The 27,853-nt window shown below is 43.7% G+C and overlaps 1 protein-coding gene across 1 annotated transcript in view; it reads left to right on the top strand.

Moving 5' to 3' along the window:
• Positions 1-6,280: 6,280 nt before the first annotated feature.
• The window catches only part of LOC137064348 (scavenger receptor cysteine-rich domain-containing group B protein-like), a 29,402-nt gene continuing 7,829 nt past the window's right edge, over positions 6,281-27,853 (top strand). The window contains 6 exon segments of the mRNA XM_067435705.1: positions 6,281-6,338; positions 8,882-9,187; positions 17,462-17,485; positions 18,662-19,000; positions 21,112-21,417; positions 22,616-22,654. Coding sequence (XP_067291806.1) covers positions 6,281-6,338; positions 8,882-9,187; positions 17,462-17,485; positions 18,662-19,000; positions 21,112-21,417; positions 22,616-22,654 — 1,072 coding nt within the window.

Here is a 27,853-nt window from a genome sequence, read left to right as displayed (position 1 = left end):
TTCCCATGATGGGAGTAGAAGATAGTAAAGATTCATATGTAATACATATCTAGCGTACAGAGAAACTTCACAAGTTACATGAAAATGTACATGATACCTTAGGGCACCGATGGGTGGATTTATTCATATTATTGAATCTAGGGTTTAAGTGTATTCCTTTCTTTGTGGATCTCTTTCTTAGACTTTTTGTCATGCTGCTTCTGCCGGTCTTGAACATACGAGTCACTCATATCAATCACAATTTTTGACATGGAATTATCATGAGAAGTCACTATATCATATGGGGAACTTGGCGGGTCATTTAACACAACACTGGGAAAGACTATGCAAATGAAGAACTCCATTCTGTTTCTGTAATATACTTTAATCATCTTTCTCTTTTTGTAGTAGGCCAAACATCAACTAGTGCAGCACCACGGACAGGTAATTATACACCTTTGAATTAGAACCAGATCTGGAGGTGTTCTTGGAAAAAGTCAATCAAAAGCTATGAGAACATTTAGCCTCATTTAGAACTTTGTAACTTTGTCTGGGAAAAAACAATCAAATGAAGAAATCAGTTTCTGGAACTTTAAAAGACTTAAATACTCTCTCTCTCTTTCTGTAATAGGCCAGACACCAACTAGTGCAACACCACGGACAGGTAATTATACACCTTTGAATTAGAACCAGATCTGCTTTTCTCCCAACATTTGTTTGAACTGAAAAACATGAATCACTGCAATCAATCTGATGCATCAACATCTTTATCTAAACCTACCATTGTTGTGTATTTGTGTGTTCATTTTTTTTCTGCTGCAACAGCGACATTGAACATGACTTCCTCGCAGCCAGGTGTCAAAGGTAATGATGCTGAGGAGGATGAAACTCTACTATTGTTAACACTTTGATTGTATCTCATCAAATATACAAACAAACAAACAAAATAATAATAAACAACAAAAAACGAATAATCGGTTCTTCTATCTTAATTGTTTTGTGACTAATAGCTGTAAAGTTGGTGAATGGACCCAACCTCTGTTCTGGAAGAGTGGAGATTCTCCATAATGGAATATGGGGAACAGTGTGTGATGATCTGTGGGATTCTGCAGACGCGGCAGTGGTGTGTCGAGAACTGGGCTGTGGGAGTGTTATAGAGGCAAAGAGTAATGCTTACTTTGGACAAGGTTCTGGACAAATATGGTTGGATAATGTCCAGTGTAGTGGGAGTGAATCTACACTAGCAAACTGTTCATCAAATGCATGGGGATCACATGACTGTGTGCACGGTGAAGATGCTGGAGTCGTCTGCCAAGGTGAGTCAAACACATTTATATAACTGGTGTGTTGTGATTGGTGCTCTTTTCACCACAGATATTGTATTTTATGGATCAAACATAATTTATGGTGTGGCCAGTTATGATCAATTGCCCCTCGCTTAGTCCAAGGCCCCAGTCAAGGATTTTTACTTTAGCAGTATGAGAACACTCCCATCAGGGGCCTGTTCAATCATTTGGGATTAATGTAAACTGGAGGGAGTTGGTCAACCGAATTATCTGAAAGATTGGTAAGACATTATTAACTTGCAGAGTCTCTTTACTGTATTATCAACACAAGGACAACACAAGTGTAAGAAAATAAATGTTATTAACAGAAAGATAAACAAGAGTAAATCAGCATGACTACTAAATTAACACCATAAATTATAAGGAATAAAGTGCATTAAAGGCATACAAATAAAAGTGATTAAGTAGGCCTTGGCTATGGAAGAGTTATATGATCTTATGGAAAGATAAATTGTTGTTCCTCTGAATCTAATAAAGCAAAGAACCGTATGTAGTATCAAACTAATAAATGAATGAAAGGTTTGTTGTTATTAACTAACATCAGCTAAATTACGTGTAATTAAAGTTGAAAATCATATACTGATAATTGTCCCCGGTTACGACTGTAAACTTAGTTCCCTGAGAACAGGGAACGAGACGCTGCATCAGCTTGACGCTACGGGGAACACCTCCCGCGTGACCGGTGTTTGAGCTACTATCAAATCACAGCAATCCTATTGACCGGCGACAGCCTATGATGTCATCAAGGTGCGACCAGGAAGTATATAAGGGCACCTTGCAAACATGACAACAGCTTCTTCGTCTGAAGGGACTGTTCGCAGGCAGGCCCCGAGGCATGGCAAAGTGACGCAGCATCTCGTTCCCTGTTTTAAGGGAACTAAGGTTACTATCGTAACCGGGGACATTCCCTTTCGAAAGGGAACTCGAGCTGTGTCAGCTTGATGCTATGGGGAACGATATACCCACGCCGCCATGCCGAGGGGAGTGCATGCCTACTGGCAGTGACAACTGTCAGGACAAGCAAATTCAACTGAAATGCCTGAAACACTCCCCCTTTGGTCACATTAGGCTGTCAGTGACAGCATTCCCTACGGTCATAGCCCGAGCCCGAGCCTACCCCGGCCGCTTAAAGGCCTGGAACCAACCTGTTCGACAGAAGGGGTTCCTTTAAGGGAATGTGGCTAGGGGGCCCCAGGGTGCCCCAGCCAGTCACTATTCGGGAAGAACTTCACCAAATGCCACCAGGGAGGCCTGACCTGGCGTCACTATGCGGGACGCTTCCGTCGGCCAGTCCTATCTGTTAAAATACAGAGCCTCTGGAAACTCACCTCTGGAGAGGCATCCAGCTGAGGGACTGCAACCTGGCAGTGTCCGCCTCAGGCCGGACTTCAGAGACGGGCTATCCTGGAGAACAGTGCTCAGCGTAGTGCTTTCCGACCCTTGCTAGCAAGGGGAGTTAGCTGCTCGATCCTAGGATCTACTGAACACATACATTACAGGGGTGCTCAGGAGGCCTGAGAAGGCCTACAGGCTGATCTCACAGGGAGGCCCCGCGGCCTACAACCAACTGATCAGGTCCAGGCCGCCGTGAGCTCACAGACGACCCTCATGAGAGGGGAGCTCCTAAACCTGCCTGGTAGGTACCATGCTGTAGGCAACCTATGCAGACCCCTGTCCTGTAGGGATCGCATAGCAGCAGTGTCATCTCGTCATGCTAGAGTATGTGACCGCCATAAGGTGCTGCCGGCTAGGACCGAAGCCTGATGGCAGGAACCACTAGCTGTCATCTTGAGCCAGTTATGTGTCTCCGTCCAAGGAACTCGTTCCCCCCAGGGAGGCCCCACAGGGCCTACTACCTGCCAGGCTACTCGTAGCCGGCACTGAGGCCGGGGAATGACCTCAGGGAGGCCTGGTGAGGCCTGCTACCTGATAGCAGACCATGCTAGCTGCCCTGGCTAGCAACCATGCTCACTGTCATAGGAACTGGGAACCGGGACTCACCCTCCGGGAGGCCTAGAGAGGCCTACTTCCTGTCACCCAGTGGCCGAGGCCCTGGATCACCCCCTCAGGTGAAGCCGGATGAGGCCTGCTGCAACCCAGCAGAACCTCCGGGAGGCCTGGTGAGGCCTGCTACCTGCCATCTGGTGACTGGAGCCCAGGGACACCCCCTCAGGGGAGGCCAGAGGAGGCCTGCTGTACCTCAGCAGGCCCTCAGGGAGGCCTGATGAGGCCTACTACCTGTCATCTAGTGCTGATAACCTGGAGTACCCCCTCAGGGGAAGCCAGATGAGGCCTGCTGCATCCCAGAAGGCCCTCAGGGAGGCCCTGCGAGGCCTACTACCTTTCATCCAGTGACTGAAGCCCAGAAACACCCCCTCGGGGGAAGCCAGACGAGGCCTACTGCTACCACAGCAGGCCCTCAGGGAGGCCTGGTGAGGCCTACTACCTGCCATCCAACACCTGAAGCACGGGAATACCCTCTCAAGGGAAGCCCGGCAAGGCCTGCTGCACCCCAGCAGGCCCTCAGGGAGGCCTAGGGAGGCCTACTAACTGGGCTTGTAGCCATGCCAGCGACGAATGCTCGCTGGCAGGTTGGATGAATGCTGGCCGCTCCAAGTCGGGCTGACAGTGGCTGTCTGCTTGGCTGACGAAGAACTAGACACCCAGTTACCACCTGGGGACTCATCCCCAGGGAGGCCATAAGGGGCCTGCTTGTCGACGAGGTACTGCTGAAGCCGACATTGTCAGGGATATTCCTCCCAGGCGCACATTGGCCCGATGTCGCGACTCACCCGCAAGGAGGCCTGCTGAGGCTCCTCCATGCGATAACGCAGTCCCATCCGGCAGTGCCTACAGACATAGACCTAAAGACATTGCCAAAAGCAGTGTATTCAGCAGAAAGTACCTAGACCCTCAAAGCGAGGGGAGTACAACTTACGTCATCTGCGTCGGGGTGGCCGCTCTTCCTTCATGCAGCGGCCTGCCGTTCACGCTAGGGCGTCAGCCATGGCAATGCTTCGGCTTCCAGGGTCAGCATCCGACCGAACCATCACGAAGCACGCAGGTTGCGAGTGCAGCTCAACCCGAGCCCTAAAAGGTGGAGCAGAAGACACAGAGCAGAGGGCAAATTCACAAATATGCTACCCACCAGCCCAACATCCTCCAGGATGGGGCCAGGTGCCGCCAGAAGGTGGCGGCCACAACAAGCTCTGGAAAGTGTTTATTTTGCAAAACTAGCCCACCCACGTACAAGCATGGGATGCCAAACCCCGCTCCACGACCACTGGCTAAGTGGCTGTTCATTCTGCTTCACACCAACCTGCATTACTAAAAAAACCAAAACACTGAGAAGGGGGCGGGCCTTGGCCGGACGACTCTAATGTAAGAGGAGGCTGAATAGGGATGCGAAATAAAAAGCCCTGCAATATTTCAAACAGAGGGCCTCGGGCGAAAATTACTTTCCTTCTTTGGAAAGAAATGCCCCACATCCCGAAAAAGCCCCGGAGAGGGCCAGCCTGCATAAGAGTATTATCCGCGGCTCGGGGGAGCGAAAAAACCTCAATAGTACTCCGTCCAAGCCCTGCGAGGCTAGATATAAATCTGTAGTTCGTGCATCAGCCTGAACTCACCCGCCCGTCTATGAAATTCCACGAGGGGCAATGCTAACCGCTTTACCCTGGGGTGGCCAAGAGCTTCCTGTTTGACTAGGAGAGCACACTCGCCTGAAACAACAGCACATTCCCACAAGAATGAGCGGTTGCCTCAATTACTGCTTCATCACACAGAGAGAAGGCAAAAACTGTTCGCACAGCTGTACATACAACGGCGGCTATTCTCTCCTAGCAAAGCTAGCTCTAAACATACCACATAATGGCATCTAGAAAATAGTTCTAGCCACTGGACAGGGGAACTACAGGGCCCTATGGTGTCCTCCACGATACCGTGATCCCCAAACCCTCGGCAGGGAGCATGAAGTCTCACACAACATCAAGAATAAATGTTTTCCTCATAAGGGGGACTTACCAGCTCGCCTCCTGCACGCGACAATATCCGTGCATAAGTTTTACTCACAGTATGTATGCTTAGGAGCGCAACCGCCTGAGGGTGCGCTTCTCACAGCCCAGCCAGGCGGGATCTAGAGTATCATTGTCACGGCCCCACTCAGGGCCGGATGTAAGAAGTGCCTGAGGAGACAATGAAGAAGAGCAGTAAATTAGATGTAATTCTTAACTCACCCACCTAAGGGAGGGATATTTCATCCACGCCAACAGCGTTGTGATACTATTCCTCTTCTCTGGGAGTCCGCCTCTTTGCGCCCCACCCTTAACCGCGGGGAGCACGAGAGGTGATGTTGGCACTCAGGCCCCATCACTGGTCCGTATACTGTGACGCCTCCCGCCTGCCTGGGACCCGGATCTCAGCGGTGTGCGGGTCCTCGGATACCACCACCCGCGCTTCTGCGACACTGGCCCTCAGGCCCTGCTATCGCTGATATGGCGCACGGCTGCGCAGCGCGTCAGGGTATTTTCCCTGATTGAGATCCCTCAGCAGGTCTTCCCAGTACACTTGCAACACCGACATGGCGTAAAAGTAGCACCAGGCTGACCCGCTGCCGTGTATGCCCCGCCATCTAAACTTCTTGAAACATAGTTGAAAGAAGCTCAGATGGCAGGGTTGGAGCTCTTAGTGTCCCCGCCTACCCGGATCTTTCTAGATTATTCTTAACGACAATCCGGGGCGAGAACACATACCCATATCCACCCATCCTCCGAACATCAGCGTTTACCACCCGCTGATGTCCGTGAATACACTGAATATGGGTTCTTCCATACCCTCACGATCTCAGTCAGGAGATCAGGAAGGAATGGAAAAACTCAACTGAGCCGATGGTTTTATGGCCGGGGAGAAATCGATCGTTCCGTTTAAACGAGTGATCTCTTCTTTAATGCGCCCGCATGACGGCCGCAGCCCGCATGCAGCGCACTCGTAACAGCCATCGGCTCAGCATACACGGTCAGGATGGCCGAGAAATTTATTTCCCTTCTCCCCAGCCATCCCTACGAGAATTTGTGATTAACCTCATCAGTCGCTAGATCGCCGGAGTGAAACATCCCCTCGCGGCGATCGGCGACCCCATCCGAGGGACTGTGACGCGCATCCGCACTCAGCCTCGGCGTGAGCGGGGACCACATCACTTCTCTCAGATGCAAAAACGCTCTCCCCTCAGGAAGAGCGCATGACGAGAACGGAGCAATCTCGGATTGAAAACCACGCTCACATTACACACAATCGAACAAATGACTCCACAAGAGCTTGATTGTGCATGCTCTTAATCCCAGGCAGAAAATAAATGAATCTGGATTACCTTTGACTTGAAGCATTCAGACAAAAACAGTCCCTGAAGATGAAGAAGCTGGTGTCATGTTTGCAAGGCGCCCTTATATACTTCCTGGTCGCACCTTGACATCATAGGCTGTCACCGGTCAATAGGATTGCTGTGATTTGATAGTAGCACAGACACCGGTCACGCTGGAGGTCTTCCCCGAAGCTGACGCAGCTCGAGTTCCCTTTCGAAAGGGAAATACAAAAATACCAAAGTCTCTGAAAATGGTTCAAGGATTAAATTATTGTTTGTTGTCATTTCATTACATGAGTACATGAGAGAAACAAAATAAAGTACTGAGGTGAACATGGGACAAAGTGAAACGAGAAAAAAGATCTAAGACCTATAGCTAAGCACAGCTAATAAAATAACAAACAATAAAAATCTCAGATTAAGCAATAGGGGTGTAACGATATATCTTTAAACGATATATCACAATATAAAAATATGATGATATGTATCGTTGATGGAAACGATATCATTCGTGATATAGAGTTGTTTTGTCCAAGGCTCAACTTGCTGTAGTAGGCCTATTTATAAGGTATAATTCACCCAAACACAAATTAGCAAATGTAGGCTACCACAAATGTAAACTCTGTCATCATGTACTCATCATCATGTCGTTTTTTATTTAATTTCCAAACACAAATGAAGATATTCTTTATGAAACCAGAGGGATTTCTGTCCCTACATTTTTTAAAGTCCATTCCTCTCAAAGCAATAACAACATTAGAGGGAGTAATTGCAGAATTAAAATTCTTGTATGAATTAAATGTTTACAGTTTGAGAGCGGTCATTCTGTTGAGCTGTTTTGCGACTAGAACTGTGACGGATTGCATTGATCATCTGAAGTGCACGCGCTGGCGGAACGGCGCTCCTCAGTGAGAGCGCAAACAGCGACACTCCTCGAAGTCAAAGCGCAATCATCATTTAAATCACCAGATCACATTTAGTTTTAGTATTATGATTATTCAAAGCATTTCAGATGGTTCATTCTTACATACTGCATTAATAGCGGGAGAGGCAGGGCATAGCAGGCATGGGGAGAGATGCTGCCTGCATTTAAAATGTGAGTAATGCATGAGGGGGAAAATATGTACGTTGACAGAGTTATTTACATTATTACATTATTAATCTTATTACATACAATCATACAACAACAATACATAATGTTGAATATGTATAATTATTTAATGGGGGAATATCTGTGGGTCCTGATAATAAAACACAAATAATAATATATAATAATATAAAAAAAATCTTTATTTTGGCTTAAACTATCGGGATACATATCTTAATAAGTAAGTGAGTTAATAAATAAGTGAGTTCAGTATCAAGATACATAGCGAATCGTGACACAAGTGTAAAAAAAAAATGTATAATTCATTACATTTATATAGTGCTTTTCTAGACACCCAAAGTGCTTTATATAGAGGGGGGAATCTCCTCAGCCACCACCAATGTGCAGCACCCACCTGGATGATGCGACGGCAGCCATATTGCGCCAGAACGCTCACCACACACCAGCTGATTGGTGGAACGGAGACCGAGTGTTTTTGGCAATCATTATATGGGGATTATTATGAGGCCATGATGGACAGGGGCCAATGGGCAAATTTGGCCAGGATGCCGGGGTTACACCCCTACTCTTTATCGCAGGACATCCTGGGATATTTAACGACCACAGAGAGTCGGGACCTCGGTTTAACGTCTCATCCGAAAGATGGTGCTCATTGACAGTATAGTGTCCCCATCACTATACTGGGGTGTTAGGACCCACACAGACCACAGGGTGAGCGCCCCCTGCTGGCCTCACTAACACCTCTACCAGCAGCTACCTGGTTTTCCCATTTGGTCTCCCATCCAGGTACTGACCAGGCTCAGCCCTGCTTAGCTTCAGTGGGAAACCAGTCTTGGGCTCGAGATAAATATCGAATCGTGACACGAGTGTATCGTTACACCCCTATTAAGCAAGAATAAGACAATGCTAATAATGAATATCAATAAATAGGAATGTAAATAGACAAATGCTATTGGCAATGATGGTGAGGAGGATGAAACTCCACTTTTATTTCTTTATCTATTAAAAAATAAAAAATAACCAACAAAAAAATAACCAACAAAAAAAATCTAATAATCTGTTCTTCTCTCTTAATTGTTTTGTGACTAATAGCTGTAAAGTTGGTGAATGGACCCAACCGCTGTTCTGGAAGAGTGGAGATTCTCCATAATGGAATATGGGGAACAGTGTGTGATGATCTGTGGGATTCTGCAGACGCAGCAGTGGTGTGTCGAGAACTGGGCTGTGGGAGTGTTATAGAGGCAAAGAGTAATGCTTACTTTGGACAAGGTTCTGGACAAATATGGCTGGATGATGTCCAGTGCCGTGGGAATGAATCTACACTGACAAACTGTTCATCAAATGCATGGGGATCACATAACTGTGTGCACGGTGAAGATGCTGGAGTCGTCTGCCAAGGTGAGTCAAACACATTTATACTGATGTATACTTGGGATGTTGTACAGTATACACTGATCAGGCATAACATTATGACTGGTGAAGTGAATAGAACGTCTCGGTTATGACTTTAACCTTAGTTCCTTAAATAGGGAATGAACGTTACTGCCCTGGGCAATAAGGCGTCAGGGCTTCTTAGACACACAGCCTTCTTCGAGATAATGACGGTCCTCAGATCCGTCTTACCTTAGGAAGATTGCGCCCAAGGCCGCTACCAACCGCCCTACCTTTCTGAGGGGAAGTGCGAGTGGCAACATTCTAATTTTGCTGCGTCTGGTGTGAGGAGCTCGTACTCGCTGTCCTCTGCTCCCGCACAGCAGCAGAGGAGACCTGAGGCTACAGACTTGAACTTTGCTTTTAGTGCCCGGTAGCTAAATCTGAGGGAGATCAGAGCTCACTCTGATCCCCTGGCCTTTTCCCAGCTCTTACATCGGCCAGCCTAATAGGCCTGCACGAAAGCCACAGTGTGCAGGAATGCAACGGCTTAGCTTGCTGCTGAGTACATTCTCTCTCTCTCTCTCTCTCTCTCTCTCTCTCTTCCTCTCTCTCTCTCTCTCTCTCTCTCTCTCTCTATATATATATATATATATATATATATATATATATATATATATATATATATATATATATATTAGGGATGCCACAATACTCAATATAATATTGAACCATTCAGTACGTTCATTCATGGTTCAATACGTGCTGATGAATCGCGTTTTTTCGGTTTTGCATTTAAATCATTATTTCTATTCTCTTCGTTTGAAATATTTATCTCACTTTATTTTTCGCATTTTACATTCACTGAGCGCACGCGCCTGTCAGGCACGTGATTACTGGACTATATAGTCGTACTGCGCTAATACTGTAAATAAAGTAATAATACAGTAGCTTTCAATAACTGTATATTGTAAATTGAAGACCATGTAGCATTAATTTTAGCGTACATTCATTCAATTTCATTCTTAAATGCTACTGTACATCTCTAAGCTGCCACTGTAAATCTTTATATATATATAAAGATTTATTATATTTTATTATATTTATTATATTATATATAAAGAGTATTACAATAAAAACATTTTCTCCTTAACCTCTTTCTGTTCCTGTCGCCTAAGAATAGAATAGGAAAAAAACGAACCGAACCGAAAATTGTGGTAAAAAAACGAGGTATGTATTGAACCGTCAATTAACTGTTTTGTTGCATCCCTTATATATTCGATAAGACGCCTCTTCCGTGGCATCTTATCGAAGTATGGTAACACTTTACTTGAAGGGGTGTGCATAAGACTGACATGACACCTTCATAATCATGACATGACACGTGTCAAGAATATGAAGGAGTTATTATGCATGTTTATGACAACTGTCATTAAGTGTCATTCGCTTAATTATGTCATTTTTAATGCAATGATGACATTTCGGAGTTGTCTTTGTTATGACAACTTGACATAAACCAATACATCATAACCTGTCAGTGTCTTTGTCATGACAACTTGACATTACCAAGACAACATAACCTGTCATAAACATGACATAACAGATTATCAAATTTAAGAAACTTACTTAGCTTATAGGGTTAACCTTAAACTGCCATGTGGTTGGTTTTGATGTTGACTGAGGCCATTATAATGTCATACATTTTTTTCAGTGGCAAAAGTTTAATTTGTCATTAAAATGTAATTAGGTGTTAATACGCTGTCAAATTATTTTTTAATAACAGCATCATTAATATTTTTCAGTTCACAATGTTTTATTTTATTTTTTAAGTTTCCTCATCTAGCTTCAACAGAAGGTTAAATAATAGACAATTTCACCCAAGATGACAATTTTTATTTTTCGAGAAATAAAATCAATCATTTAATTTTTAAGACCTGCCCTCTCACAGAACTGACTCTTAAAAACACAAGGCATGAATTTATACACAGGTGACCAGCACCAATTAACGCAAAAAGGGGAAAACACGTACACAAATATTGGCCATTACACAAAATAAACATATATATAGATCAACATCATATACACACATAAACAAACACAGAAAAATAACACTTTGTCAAATGACTTCACTTTATAAATTATCTTCCGATGTATAAAAATAAGAGAAATAGTATTTAGAGCCCCACCCCGGGCTGAACAAAGGAATGGTTGTGGCTAGAGCCTAGGCCGGAACATTATATATAGGGCCAACGTTTCCGCCCGAACCCCTTTTGACGGTGCACCAGCACACGAGACTCCACCATAACAAATGGAATGGTAAGAATAAACTCAAACTATTCGTTAAAGAGTGAGCGAAAGTTTAAATAAAGTATATTAAACCCAAAATAACGTTGTTGTGAATTGTTTTTACTTACTGCAAACTAAATTGACATTAAACACCTAAACAAACTAACCTGACTGAGGCTCTGTCAACAACTGTTACAGCGTACACATAACCAGTGGTGCCACCATAGACATCATCATATAGGTGTATATGTCTATGCCACTCTATCATTTTGAGTTATATTAATAGTTTTTAATGACTTTATGATTTCCTCTATGATGCCATATTTCAGGTCAAGCTAAATATTCATGACACTGTTATAAAATAATTTGACAGAGTATTGACACTTAATGACATGTTAATGACAAATTCAACTTGTACCACTGTAGTTTAGGTCAAGAAATATATTCATGACAATGTTATAAAATATTTTGACAGAGTATTGACACTTAATGACATGTAAATGACAAATTAATTTTATAAAAAAATCATGACATTATAATAGCCTAATGACAGCCAACGTCAAAACCAACCACATGACAGTTTAATAATAATAATAATAATAGATTTTATTTATAACGCACTTTTCATTCCGAAGAATCTCAAAGTGCGACAAAGGGAAAAAATAACAATACATGAATAACAAGTCAAAATTACATCTCAACATCATGCCGGACGCTGATGACGCTAGCCCGGTGCAAACTTCAGCCACCATGCAGCTCAAGCCCGAGGGAGACCACCAGTGAGCAGCCGACACCCAGAAGAGAGAGCAGCCACAGCGAGCAACATCAAATGTCCTTCAAACCAAAACCAACCACAAATTCAAACAAAAACAGAAGAGAAGCGGTGAAAAAACGCCAAACAACGTCCTCTCAGTGGCTGCCAGCAATCAGCAACAGTCCCAATAGTAGCTCTGTTAGACTAGTCACAAACATAAGAAAATAAAATAAAATCTAAATTTAATAGTAAAGTTAACATGATTTGTGGGTGGAGAAGCGGCGAACAGACAACGCCAGCATCCTCTCCCCCACGTTGCCTAGCAACTAATGTAATGTAAACCCAAAAAGCAAAGTAGTTTCTTAAATTTGATAATTAATCTGCTATGTCATTTCATGTCTGTTTATGACAGGTTATGTTGTATTGGCAATGTCAAGTTGTCATGACAAAGACACTGACAGGTTGTGATGTATTGGTTTATGTCAAGTTGTCATAACAAAGACAACTCCGAAATGTCATCATTGCATTAAAAATGACATAATTAAGCGAATGACACTTAATGACAGTTGTCATAAACATGCATAAAACTCCTTCATATTCATGACACGTGTCATGTCATGATTATGAAGGTATCATGTCAGTCTTATGCACACCCCTTCAAGTAAAGTGTTACCAAGTATATATATATACTTCGATAAGACGCCACAGAAGAGGCGACCTCGATCACGCCATGGGAGAGGGACTGAGCTGGGCACACCACAGTCCAAACCACACCGATGAACCTCAGTGGTGGAACACTGAACTGCAGTCTGTACCCTTTTGTCCATGGTACACAGAGCCAAAGTAAATATATTCGGGAGGCATAAACATGCCCCGAGATACTCTACTAGGGGATCCAGTCAATCGATGCTGGCCTCCGGTACCCACCGAGCCTCCTGCCCGACCCCCTGAAGTAGCCACCCAGCAGAGCTTAGTCGGGGAGGATTTTCGGTGTACAAACACGTTTGCTGCCCAGCTGCAAGTCTTCTAGAGCCGGCTGGAGCAGCATGCATTCACTGGAAATCGATGTGGTCTGAGCGTCGTGGATGGTGGATCGCAGCATCGACTTCCAAAAAAACTCCACAGAGGAAGCAACCTCGATCACTCTCCGGAAGATTTTCTTATATATATATATATATATATATATATATATATATAGATAGATAGATAGATAGATAGATAGATAGATAGATAGATAGATAGATAGATAGATAGATAGATAGATAGATAGATTAATATTTAGATAAGTGAACACGATTTGGATGATAGACATAAAATATCTACTTCAGATAAATCCCATTTAATCCCTCAGAATTAAATGCCACCATAATCACCCATTAATGAACATGATCTAAATGATAGACTGAATAAACATATCTAACTCCTCAAAGTCAGATAACATTTAATTAATTTTAATTCCTCAGAAATAAAATTCGGCCATAATCACCACCAGTCAATACTGTTCGAATATTTATTCATACAGAATCGTCAACTACACGCTGTCTCGACAAACGTGAGATTCGATCCGATTAGGCCTACAGCATATTTAGCTTTCATCCCTTGAGATAAATGACCACAGGAGCGAGGCTGAAATGCGCAACCATTTCAAGAAGCGCAAGCGTCAAGATACTTCTCAATAAACACAGCCGGCACCCTCAGGAGCTGACTGCTGCCTCGCACCAAACAGTATCACATGTACACCATTTGCGTGAGTTCAAACTTATTTTATTGCAGACCCGTAATCTACACGCTGCCTCAGCAATGCAAGATCGAGCCTTGCATTATGAAGTGGCAAGCTCTCATTTACTTCACTCCTTCGATGCTGAGTACGTCTAATTCCTCGGAATTAAACTACTCAAGCATCTGGTTCTCTATCCGGGGGAAGAAGCTGCAACGCGGGCTTCCGCACGGGGACGGAGAACACAGAATCACTACAGGCAGCCCCCTCGAGAACTGCCCGAGTGCTCTTATTTTATGAATGAAGTAGCGTGTTTGTTGCTTAACCTCACCCGCCTCGATGCTGTGCAGGTCAGAGGGCTCAAGCATCGGGTTCTCCACCCCGGGGAAAGAAGCCACATAGCGGGCTTCCACACGGGAAAGGAGAACATCTGAATTAACAGCGAGGACTGAGATGGTGCCTCAGCAGTCCCAAGACCCGCTGATAAGTTCATTAGCGAGCCCACTGATTTATGTCGCCGCACACTGCCTAAACAGAAGCGAGACAGATGGGGCTGGCCGGCCTCTTTGCGCATGCGGCTCACACAATACATATATATATATATATATATATATATATATATATATATATATATATATATATATATATATATATATATATATATTATTATTATTATTATTATTATTATTATTTTTTTTTTTTTTGACGTTACTATGTGCTGGCCCCCCTTATGTAACTTCCGTTTATGCCATCACATCTACGTCATGACGCAACAACAATCAAGATTGGAATAGTTTAATTCAGGCTTCAGATGCGCTGTTGCTAAGGGAGTATCCCCAAATTCGTCCTTCCGACGCAGTGCGAAGTTCCCTCGATATAGCGAACTCAACATAAAGTCCAGGCCTGGTCCTCTCTCGTCTTCCACTGTCTTTGCTCCTCCTTTTATACTCCCGTCACTCCACCATGGTGAGACGAGACCGGTGTGTCGCGCTGCTGCCGCTCATTATCACTCGCCACCGGCCCGCTCTCATGGTCCCTCGCCTCGCTGCTTGCCACATACCCCCATCAGGGGCAGGCCGAGGGGTACTCCCGAGACTGTCTTCACTCAGCACCACCGCCTCGGGCAGCCACTCGCGGTCCTTCTCCATCCGCGCTGCCCGAACTCCTCAGCACCACGATGCCCCTCAGCAGCAAGGGCTCTTCGACAGCATGTCCCTCCTTCCTCCCAGGCTTCGGCACCAACACAATAACGTTCATAGAAATGGGAAAGAAGGAGGCGGGAACCGGCGAACGTTCAATAGCTTTAATTAAATAAATAAACAAAATAAAAGTAAACCACACACATAACAAAACTCAACATAAAGTCCAGGCCTGGGCCTCTCTCGTCTTCCACTGTCTTTGCTCCTCCTTTTATACTCCTGTCACTCCACCATGGTGAGATGAGACCAGTGTGTCGCGCAGCTGGCGCTCAGTATCAGCCACCGGCCCACTCTCCTGGTCCCTCGCCGCATGGCGAATTAACACAGTGGGGAAGTGAAAACAGCAAGTCCCATTGAGACTGAGCAGAGCACTGAGAGGAAGCGCTCATAAGCCTGCTTTTAACTGTAACTGAGCCTGCTTTTTAACTTTTATCTTTTTTTCCCTTCTTTTTGATATAGACCACTATATTAATTATATTTGACCACCACTCTGCTTAGAACCTCCATGAGTTTCTCACTAGCAGGTATTTGAAGTGGCAAGTCTTCAAGCACTGCATCAACGCTACAGACATCCACCTACTCAAAGCTAGACAATAATAGCACCGAAGCCACACCCCCTGGGCAAGAGAAACCCCAGTGTGGGCTCCCGAACCCAGAGAAGCAGCACTAGACCTTCCAGGTGAAGGCAGAGAAAGGGCTGGCCTGTCTCGAAGCCCTTTGACAAGTCCTTTTGAAAACCCCACAACATAAGCTGCCGCCGCGCCTCAGCAACAGTGGGGCTTAAGCCACAGAGAATGTGAGCCACGGCACAAAGCACATGAAATGTGTATCCCTACGCGAGATATAACGGGATTAGGGAGAAACACACTTTCAGTAATGCTATTCAGTCGCCCTAGTGTCTCTCTTTTAGTTTGTCAGTAAGTTTTGCAAATTTGTTATATGAAAACAAAAAAGTCTAAGCTCAGACACAAACACAGAGCTGACAAAGGACAATGTTACACAGAGTGCTTGTTGAAGACAACAGAAGCTAGCGGCGTCTGTTTGCCGGTATGCTTTGCACCTTTGTAAGGAATTGATTCGGATCAAATAACTCAAAGGGGTATGGAATTACAGTGAAAGGAACCATAATACATATTAAATGATTTAAAATTAATATTTAACACTTTAATAACTATTCGTCCAGTGATACGTTGAATTTAGAGTACATTATTGTGGTGTGGCAAGCAGCGGGGCGAGGGACCGCGAGAGCTGCCCGAGGCGATGGTGCTGGAGCGAGAAAGGTGGGACAGAGAACTCGCTGCCGTGCCCCTGGGTCGAGGTGGGGTGGCTGCCTTCCGAGAGGGAGCGGAGGAGTCGCCGCGCTTGCCGTGGGCCGGAGCCTGCTGCCATCCGGCTGAGAGGGGAGAAGCAGGGAGCGCGGGGCTCGCCGCCGGGTCCCTCAGAAGGAGGAGTCACCGCCAGCCGCCAGGGGGCGGAGGAGGATCGAGCTGCCCACCAGGCGTCCAGTGCCATCGCACAGCACCGCGAGGAAGAGCCTCTCAGCGGGCGGAGGGCCGAACGGCAGTGTGTCTGGGAACCGTACCAGATTTTTTTTTTTTTTTTTTACGTTTCAAAAACATTTGTTCAAAATAAATAAACAAAATGAAAGTAAAACCGCGGGCAGCCCCTCACGGACGACTGCCCACGAACACACAAAATAAAACGTGGGCAGCCCCTCACGGACAACTGCCCACAAACACATAAACAAAACTAAACATAAAATCCAGGCCTGGTCCTCTCTCGTCTTGCGCTGCCTTCGTTCCTCCTTTTATGCTCCCGTCACATGGCCGCCAGACGAGACCGGTGTGCCACGCAGCTGGCACTCGTGAACGTTAATCACCGGCCCGCTCTCGCAGTCCCTCGCCCCGCTGCTTGCAACACCACAATTATCAATCTTGAATCGGGATATTACCCGTTACAACTACAAAAATATCAATTTTATGTTCACTGTTTGTGAGCTTAGGTAACACAATCGATCAGTTTGCTGGTAGTCAGTTGTTGTGTTCAGAGGGACAGATAGTTGGTTTTGCAGGATAAAAGCTGGATCCTGGATAGCGTTAGCTGGTTGCTATGCGACGGGGGTCCCTGAGTCGGCTGTGCGGACTCCAGGAAGTTTTTTCCGGCGAGGTTCAAACGAGGTTTGAAGGGTGGTGAAGAGCTCTGGGTAGCTCGGAGGACGCTGCGTGCAGGCAGGAAAGGCCTGCACGATGAAAGCAGAAGTCACCGCACAACCACGGCAGTCAGTATAAGCACGAAGCAAACAAACAAAAAAGAAGATTTCTTGTTTGCCTGGGAGTTTTAAACAGGCCCCAAGGTCCCTCCTTGGGGACGTCTCCGGCCAACAAGATATTTTTGTGGGTGGGTGTCCTGCCCACTTCTGTTCATGCGTATCATTAGCTTAATGTCCAATTAAACACTTAAAAAAAAAAAAAAAAACATTCCTATTTTACACAAATTTACCTTGCATCAAAATGATGAGAATTAATTTATCCATCACATAGACATCAAACAGCTTGCTATTCCCATGATGGGAGTAGAAGATAGTAAAGATTCATATGTGATACATGTCTAGCGTACAGAGAAACTTCACAAGTTACATGAAAATGTACACAATACCTTAGTATATATTTAGGGCACCGTTGGGTGGATTTATTCATATTATTGAATCTGAGGTTTAAGTGTATTCCTTTCTTTGCGGATCTCTTTCTTGGACTTTTTGTCATGCTGCTTCTGCAGGTCTTGAACATCCTAGTCACTCATATCAATCACAATTTTTGACATGGAATTATCATAAGAAGTCACTATATTATTTGGGGAACATGGCGGGTCATTTAACACAAAGACTATGCAAATGAAGAACTACATTCTGTTTCTGTAATAGACTTTAATCATCTTTCTCTTTTTGTAGTAGGCCAAACATCAACTAGTGCAGCACCACGGACAGGTAATTATACACCTTTGAATTAGAACCAGACCTGGAGGTGTTCTTGGGAAAAGTCAATCAAAAGCTATGAGAACATTTAGCCTCATTTAGAACTTTGTAACTTTGTCTGGGAAAAACCATTCAAATGAAGAAATCAGTTTCTGGAACTGTAAAAGACTTGAATCCTCTCTCTCTCTTTCTGTAATAGGCCAGACACCAACTAGTGCAACACCACGGACAGGTAATGATACACCTTTGAATTAGAACCAGATCTGCTTTTCTCCCAACATTTGTTTGAACTGAAAAACATGAATCACTGCAATCAATCTGATGCATCAACATCTTTATCTAAACCTATCATTGTTGTGTATTTGTGTGTTCATTTTTTTTCTGCTGCAACAGCGACATTGAACATGACTTCCTCGCAGCCAGGTGTCAAAGGTAATGATGCTGAGGAGGATGAAACTCCACTATTGTTAACACTTTGTTTGTATCTCATTGAATATACAACCAAACAAAAAAATAATAAACAATGAAAAACTAATAATCTGTTCTTCTATCTTAATTGTTTTGTGACTAATAGCTGTAAAGTTGGTGAATGGACCCAACCTCTGTTCTGGAAGAGTGGAGATTCTCCATAATGGAATATGGGGAACAGTGTGTGATGATCTGTGGGATTCTGCAGACGCGGCAGTGGTGTGTAGAGAACTGGGCTGTGGGAGTGTTATAGAGGCAAAGAGTAATGCTTACTTTGGACAAGGTTCTGGACAAATATGGCTGGATGATGTCCAGTGCCGTGGGAATGAATCTACACTGACAAACTGTTCATCAAATGCATGGGGATCACATAACTGTGGGCACCATGAAGATGCTGGAGTCGTCTGCCAAGGTGAGTCAAACACATTTATATAACTGGTGTGTTGTGATTGGTGCTCTTTTCACCACAGATGTTGTAATTTATGGATCACACATAATTTATGGTGTGGCCAGTTATGATCAATTGCCCCTCTCTTAGTCCAAGGCCCCAGTCAAGGATTTTTACTTTAGCAGTATGAGAACACTCCCATCAGGGGCCTGTTCAATCATTTGGGATTAATGTAAACTGGAGGGAGTTGGTCAACCGAATTATCTGAAAGATTGGTGAGACATTATTAACTTGCAGAGCCTCTTTACTGTATTATCAACACAAGGACGACACAAGTGTAGGAAAATACATTTTATTAACAGAAAGATAAACAAGAGTAAATCAGCACGACTACTAAATTAACACCAAAAATTATAAAGGAATAAAGTGCATTAAAGGCATAAAAAAATAAAAGTGATTAAGTAGGCTTTGGCTATGGTAGAGTTATATGATCTTATGGAAAGATAAATTGTTGTTCCTCTGAATCTAATAAAGCGAAGAACCTTATGTAGTATCAAACTAATAAATGAATGAAAGGTTTGTTGTTATTAACTAACATCAGCTAAATTACCTGTAATTCAAGTTTGAAAATCATATACTGATAATATACAACAATACCAAAGTCTCTGAAAATGGTTCAAGGATTAAAGGATTGTTTGTTGTCATTTCATTACATGAGTACATGAGAGAAACGAAATAAAGTACTGAGGTAAACATGGGACAAAGTGAAACATTAAGACCTATAGCTAAGCACAGCTAATAAAATACCAAACAATAAAAATCTCAGATTAAGCAATAGGGGTGTAACGGTATATCTTTAAACGATATACCACAATATAAAAATATGATGATATGTATCGTTGATGGAAACGATATCATTCGTGATATAGAGTTGTTTTGTCCAAGGCTCAACTTGCTGTAGTAGGCCTATTTATAAGGTATAATTCACCCAAACACAAATTAGCAAATGTAGGCTACCACAAATGTAAACTCTGTCATCATGTACTCATCATCATGTCGTTTTTTATTTAATTTCCAAACACAAATGAAGATATTCTTTATGAAACTTGAGGGATTTCTGTCCCTACATTTTTAAAGTCCATTCCTCTCAAACTTAAAAGATGCAAAGAATGTCATAAAGGTATGTAAATATAATTTAACGAGTGTCGAATCCAAATCTTCTTTAGTCTTCAAGTCCTCTGAAGAGACACAATGGCTTTATGTGATGAATATATTTAACACGACGCACATACTGTAGTAAACACGGACGTTCAAATTATTGCGTGACACACGATAACAACATTAGAGAGAGTAATGAATTAAATGTTTACAGTTTGAGAGCGGTCATTCTGTTGAGCTGTTTTGCGATTAGAACTGTGACGGATTGCATTGATCATCTGAAGTGCACGCGCTGGCGGAACGGCGCTCCTCAGTGAGAGCGCAAACAGCGACACTCCTCGAAGTCAAAGCGCAATCATCATTTAAATCACCAGATCACATTTAGTTTTAGTATTATGATTATTCAAACCATTTCAAATGGTTCATTCTTACATACTGCATTAATAGCGGGAGAGGCAGGGTATAGCAGGCATGGGGAGAGATGCTGCCTGCATTGAAAACGTGAGTAATGCATGAGGGGGAAAATATGTAATAAGTTATTTACATTATTAATCTTATTACATTACATACAATCATACAACAACTATACATAATGTTGAATATGTATAATAATTTAATGTGGGAATATTTGTGGGTCCTGATAATAAAACACAAATAATAATAAATAATAATAATAATAATAATAACAAAAATAAAATAAATTAAAAAAAAATCTTTATTTTTGCTTAAAATATTGGGATACATATCGTAACGCGAGTTCAGTATCGAGACACATATTGAATTGTGACACGAGTGTATCGTTACACCCCTATTAAGCAAGAATAAAACAATGCTAATAATGAATATCAATAAATAGGAATGCAAATAAACAAATGCTATTGGCAATGATGGTGAGGAGGATGAAACTCCACTTTTATTTCTTTGTTATCTATTAAAATTAAATTATTTATTTTTTTTTTTTTAAATCTAATAATCTGTTCTTGTATCTTAACTTGTTTTGTGACCAATAGCTGTAAAGTTGGTGAATGGACCCAACCGCTGTTCTGGAAGAGTGGAGATTCTCCATAATGGAATATGGGGAACAGTGTGTGATGATCTGTGGGATTCTGCAGACGCGGCAGTGGTGTGTCGAGAACTGGGCTGTGGGAGTGTTATAGAGGCAAAGAGTAATGCTTACTTTGGACAAGGTTCTGGACAAATATGGCTGGATGATGTCCAGTGCCGTGGGAATGAATCTACACTGACAAACTGCTCATCAAATGCATGGGGATCACATAACTGTGGGCACCATGAAGATGCTGGAGTCGTCTGCCAAGGTGAGTCAAACACATTTATACTGATGTATACTTGGGAGGATGTACAGTATACACTGATCAGGCATAACATTGGGGGGGGGGGTTGGTTGGGCTAACTGCCCTGGGCACTAAGGTGTCAGAGCTTCTTAGACACAGCCTTCTTCGAGATAATGATGGTCCTCAGATCCGTCTTACCTTAGTGAGATTGCGCCCGAGGCTGCCGCCAACCGCCCCACCTTTCTGAGGGGAAGTGCGAGTGGCAACACCCGCCTATGACGTTCCATCTTTCGACTGAATTCACACGTGCTTCACGACGCAATCATGCAGAGGCGCATTATGGTGGCCCTCTTCCTCCCCCTTTTGGGCTTTGGGGCAGGCAAGACTATACAGGGAGACTTTTCTGAGGGGACTGGACGAGGAAAACACTTCCTTTCTTGAACCTCTTCAACTTCGAAAACAGAACAATAATAAAACAGAATCCGATTCATCAACTCAACTAGGGAAAAGGAACAGGCAGGTTCAATAAAGCGAATAGTGTCCTTGTCCAGACCCATCAGAAAAAAACACGTCAAAGGAGCATCTTGCCAGTTAACCAACCTAGACAGCTCAGCAAATTCCTTCACATACCTCTCCAGCGGGCGAACGTTCTGCCTGAGCCCACACAGATGATCCACTGCTGAAGCGTCTCTCAGCAGAGACACGGAAGAGATCAGGATGATGCAGCAATCCATCTTGGGTAACACTTTACTTGAAGGGGTGTGCATAAGACTGACATGACACCTTCATAATCATGACATGACACGTGTCATGAATATGAAGGAGTTTTTATGCATGTTTATAACAACTGTCATTAAGTGTCATTCGCTTAATTACGTAATTTTTAATGCAATGATGACATTTCGGAGTTGTCTTTGTTATGACAACTTGACATAAACCAATACATCATAACCTGTCAGTGTCTTTGTCATGACCAACCACATGACAGGCTATGAGTACATTTACTTTCATTTAGAACGTTGTAACTCTTGCCCAGTTGATACCATGGGCTAAATGAATTCATGCTTGGCATCTTTGCAATTGACTTTTTTAGCATGTTGAACGCCAATGGTTTAAAGAATAATAAATAAAATAAAAACATTTTGAATATAATTTTAAGTGTGGGAAAGACCATGAAAATGAAAAAATCCATTCTGTTACTGTAATCATCTTTCTCTTTCAGTAATAGGCCAGACACAAACTAGTGCAGCACCACAGACAGGTAATTATACAACTTTGAATTAGAACCAGATCGGGTGGTGATTTTGGGAACAGTCAATCAAAAGTTATGATTACATTTACATACCTTAATTTAGAACTTTGTAACTTTGCCTGGTGTAGTATTTTCACCCATATAGTATGACTAAATTATACAGAACACATATCTCCAAAACCAGTAAAAATCATAAGATCTGCTAGTGTTGTAGTCAAGACCACATAACCGAGACCATGATGAGACCAAGACTTTGAAGGGTCGAGACCAAGTCAAGACCAAGAACAAGACAGACCATTGCAAGTCCCCACACTTATGATAAAATGGAATATGCATATGATTGGCACTTCTCTCGAATGTGTGGGTGCGTAAGTGTACCATGAGAGAAGTTTTGATCAAATAATCAAAAGGCATTGCAGATATGTGGGAATTCATCCTTTTTTTCTATAAGCAAATAACACTTAACTTTTCGTCAGTGGGAGGCATTGAAGATGACTTGTCCATATTGTTTACGGTCTATGGTGGACAGAAACACAATGCTGAATAAAATCGTAGTTTTTGTTATTTTTGGACCAAAATGTATTTTTGATGCTTCAAGAGACTCTAATCAACCAACTGATGTCACATATGGACTACTTTGATGATGTTTTTATTAGCTTTCTAGACATGGACAGTAAAGTGTGCATTGACTGCATTATGCTCTGGGACTAAAATATAAGATATCTTAAACTGTGTTCCGATGATGAACGAAGGTTTTGTTTTCAAACCTCAAATAAAAAATCAAACGGTCAAGGTTTTAAGATTCGGATCGCGTGTCAAACTAGCAAACTGCTGAAATCACGTGACATTGGCGATATCAACATGGGTCCTGCGTACTGTAGAAATAGGGTACAGACTGCAGTTTGGTCACCCTCCTCCAAAATTCAATGGGGTGACATGGACTGCAGTGGTGCCAGAGCGGGTTCGGGTAATGGAACAAGAAGTAATATCCTTGCTGACAAAGGGAGCCATAGAAAGGGTCTCGCCGTCGGAGAGGGAGGCCGGGTACTTTATAGTTCCCATAAAGGATGGAGGGCTTCGGCCGATTTTAGATCTAAGGTATCTGAACCGGTCTCTGAGGAGATTCAGGTTCAAGATGTTGACCATTCCCACCATTGTGAGTCAAATCCAGCCCAAGGACTGGTTCGTCACGATAGATCTGAAAGACGCCTATTTTCACATTTCTATCCTTCCATGTCACAGGAAGTTTCTGATGTTCGCTTTCGGGGGCGAAGCATACCAATACAGAGTACTTCTGTTTGACCTAGCTCTTTCTCCTCGCATGTTCACCAAATGCATGGATGTAGCTTTGGCTCCACTGAGACCTCAGGGTATTCGTGTATTAAATTATATCGACGACTGGTTAATACTGGCACAGTCGTACGAAATGGCAGTTCGGCATCGAGATGTCGTTCTGGCACACATTCGGTTCTTGGGACTGAGACTCAACACGAAAAAGAGTGTGTTGACGCCAGCCCAGAAGATGAGTTTTCTGGGGATACTATGAGATTCGATTTCGATGAGGGCACAATTATCCACCGCACAAGTCGAGACCATTCTGGCGATAGTCTCAGGGATAAGTAAATGACTTTGAGAGAGAGAGTTGTCTGCGATTCTTCCTCTTGTATAGTCATACAGTGTGAAGCACTGTCGCCGATCCATCATGCAGTGTAAACACAGCAGTGACTGAATTATACCCCAGATAGTCATGCAGTGGGAAAAGAGCAGTGACCCGAAAAATTTGAAAATCATGCAGTCTGAACTAGGCTTAACTCCCACTTGCACTAGCATGTAACACATACGTCATCTTAATGCACTTCAAAGCTTGTTGCAAAAGCTGCAAAACACCTACTTAAAAATTTGTAGTATAGACTATAAAAATACCCACTCATATATGATCTTATCTTATCTTATATGATATAAAACCCTATCGCTTTAACCGGATACATCTTCAGACAACTTTACACACCACCTGTTTAATTTCCCCACCAAACTTTTCGTGAACCAACATCATTTAAATAAAGTGATAACACTCTGTAAGATCTTTTAATCTTTCTTAGCAATCTCATTATTCGTGTTCCCTTTCAAAAGCTACACTCAATGCTGCATAAGCTTATACATATGGGAAGTGTCTTATCATGACCAACTGTGAAAATAGTGTGAAAACACGTCAATGAAATTGTCCAGGAGGTATTATAGCCTCGGTCGGTGACGTCATCAGCTCACCTGCCGAGGCTATAAATAGATGAGCTCCAGCTCTAGCTATCAGGTCTTTTTGTTTTCAGAGCATTTCTGTGTTTTTGTTGTGTGAACAAGTCTCTACAAATCTTTTTCTGAAATCTCTCTCTTTTCTCTTTAAAACTCAACTCGAGATCTTGTCAGGAGTTATTTTTCAACTGATAGAGTGCAGAAATGTCTCTATTTCCTCTCTGTCTGAAGCAAGTGTAAAGAGAAATGAGTCAGCAGAAGCATTGTGCGCCTCCATTCTCTCGCCCGATAGCGAACGTGGACACACGATTACTTCTTAGTGTGTTGGGGGAAGAGCACGCGGTTGCTGCACTGGAGTCAGGCAAGTGCCAGCATTGTGAACTGTTCACAGTGAGGATGCTGCGTGCTCGGCTTGGCTTCTTTCAGTCCGCACCCACATTACAAGCATGTGGCTCTAGGATGGATTTGGCTAAAGAGCAGGAGATGGGTCCGTCCCTTTTGACTGCTTGGTTACCAGATCCACATCTCTCTCCACAAGATCCTGAAGCGCACTGCGGTGCCTCTTTGGCTCATGCTCGGGATGAGGAAGAGTTATCTCTTGGGTCTGCGGTCTTCAAGCAGCCACTTTCTGAGCATTCCTCGCATGGTAACAAGGCTGTCGAGGAATAATTGGAAGTGGTTACTCACACAGTGGCCAGGTTGCAGATTGACTGGCCCTTGAGCAAGATATCCCCAAACGCAGTAAGCTTGACGATCGGCGGCGGGAGAGAGAATTTTTCCCTTTGTTGAACTTTTAGATTCTTTGGAATGAAAAGTGCGTTATAAAAAAATAGATTTTTTAAGTCTATTATTATTATTACTATTATTATTACTACTACTACTATTATTATTATTATTATATTTTGCTAGCTCATCTAGTTTCTCTCGGGCTGAGATTTAACGCCAAGAAAAGTGTTTTTTCTCCAGTCTAGAGAACGACTTATCTGGGGATAGTTTGGGATTCGATCACGATGCGGGCACAACTGTCTCCCACTCGAGTCGAGACCATTCTACAAATCCTAAGCAAAGTCAGGTTGGTCAAGATCTTACTATTCATCATTGTCAAAGATTGGTAGGTTTCATGGCTTCGTCATCCACAGTGATCCATATGGGGCTGTTGCACATTTCAGTTGTGGCTCAGAGCCAAGGGGTTTCATCCAAGGGCCAACCCCCAGAGGCTAATAAAGGTGACGGCTTTGTACACTAACTATGTTGCTCAGACCCCGATTCCTTACCTTGGGTCCCACTCTAGGCGTACCTTGTTGACGCAAACTGCTAACGATGGACGCTTCCCTGACAGGCTGGGCACAAGGGGAACGGGAGGGTCATCAGCTCAATTGGCACATCAATTGCCTCGAGTTGATGGCTGTATTTCTGGCACTGAAATACTTTCTCCCCCAATTGAGGGGCTGTTATGTCCTAGTGCGGTTGGACAACACAGCGACAGTCTCATATATAAATCACCAGGGAGGTCTGCGATCACGCAATCTAAACAGGATAGTGAGACAGATCCTTCTCTAGGCCCAGGACAAGCTCATGTCACCCAGAGCAGTTTACATCCCGGGGCAGTCGAATGTGGGTGCAGATTTACAGTCCAGACAGAATTTACAGATAGGGATATGGAAACTAGTAGTCAAGCAGATCTGGACCAGATTTTACAGAGCGGAAGCCTCTTATCGGACAGTGCTCTTTGTCACCCAGCTCCACTGGGTTTGGATGCGATGGTTCATACATGGCCCCTCCAGTCGCTCTGCTCCCAGGAGTTCTAGCCAGGGTTCGCCAACAAGGGTCTTGACTCCTATTGATAGCGCCACGTTGGCTGAACAGAGTGCGCTTCTTGGAGATAATGTCTCTCCTCAACTGCTCGCAATGGGCGATTTCGGCGAGGAAGGACCTTGTGAGGGCATGATTTTCCATCCCAGGCTTGACCTGTGTAACCTTCATGTTTGGCCCCTGATGGGCACCAACTGAGTGACACTGGGCCTTCACCTGTGGTTATTGAGACCATTATAAGTGCTAGGGCTTCCTCCACTCGGAAGGTTTACGCCAATAAATGGGGTGTCTTTGAAAGGTGGTGTGCGTCACATAATACAGACCCAGTCAACTACCAGGTTGCTTAAGTTCTCGATTTTCTGCAAGAAAAATTGTTGTCAGGCTCTTGTCCCTCCACTCTTGGGGTTTATGTGGCTGCTCCATCGCCTTGCCATGCCCTGGTGGATGGGGTGCCGCTCGGGAGGCATCTTCTGCTTGCTCACTTCATTCGTAAAGGCCAGGCAGTTGAAGCCCCCTTTAAGAACCAAGATCCCTTCATAAGACTTAGCTATTTAGTCCTCGAGGGTTTGGTTGAGACCTGCTTTGAACCGCCCTAAAGATGGGTTTTCTTATGGCAATAACTTCTCTAAAAATAATATGCAGGGATATGCAGGGATATGCAGAGATATGCAGGGTGTGTCAATATCGCCACCCTGCTTAGACTTTGCCCCAGGAAGGGTGAAAGTGTTTTTGCATCGGCATCCTGACTACCTTCCTAAGGTTCCTTTCTCGACTGTGCATCCTGTCACTCTTGAAACCTTCTTCCCTCCGCCATTCGGAATGCCGGATCAGGAGAGACTTCGTAGACTGTCCAGTTGGTGCTCTTCAGGCCTACATCCACCGCATTAACCAATAGCTTAAGTCAGAGCATTTGTTTGTTTGCCATGGGGGCCATAACAGAGGTTCTGCCGTCACTAAACAGACAATGTCACATTGAGTCAGGGATGCCATTGCTCTTGCCTATGAGGCACACGGTCAAGCTTCACCTATAGGATTAAGAACTCACTCCACCAGGGGAGTCGCCTCTTCTAATGCATTAGCAAGGGGTGCTCCCTTACAAAGTGTTTGTGATGCAGCAGGTTGGTCCTCTCTGCACACATTCATAACATT

The sequence above is a fragment of the Pseudorasbora parva genome, chromosome 25 (genome assembly GCF_024679245.1).
Source record: "Pseudorasbora parva isolate DD20220531a chromosome 25, ASM2467924v1, whole genome shotgun sequence".
NCBI lineage: Eukaryota > Metazoa > Chordata > Actinopteri > Cypriniformes > Gobionidae > Pseudorasbora > Pseudorasbora parva.
Note: the sequence above shows the minus strand (reverse complement) of the source record. Positions and strands in the feature narration are given on the sequence as shown.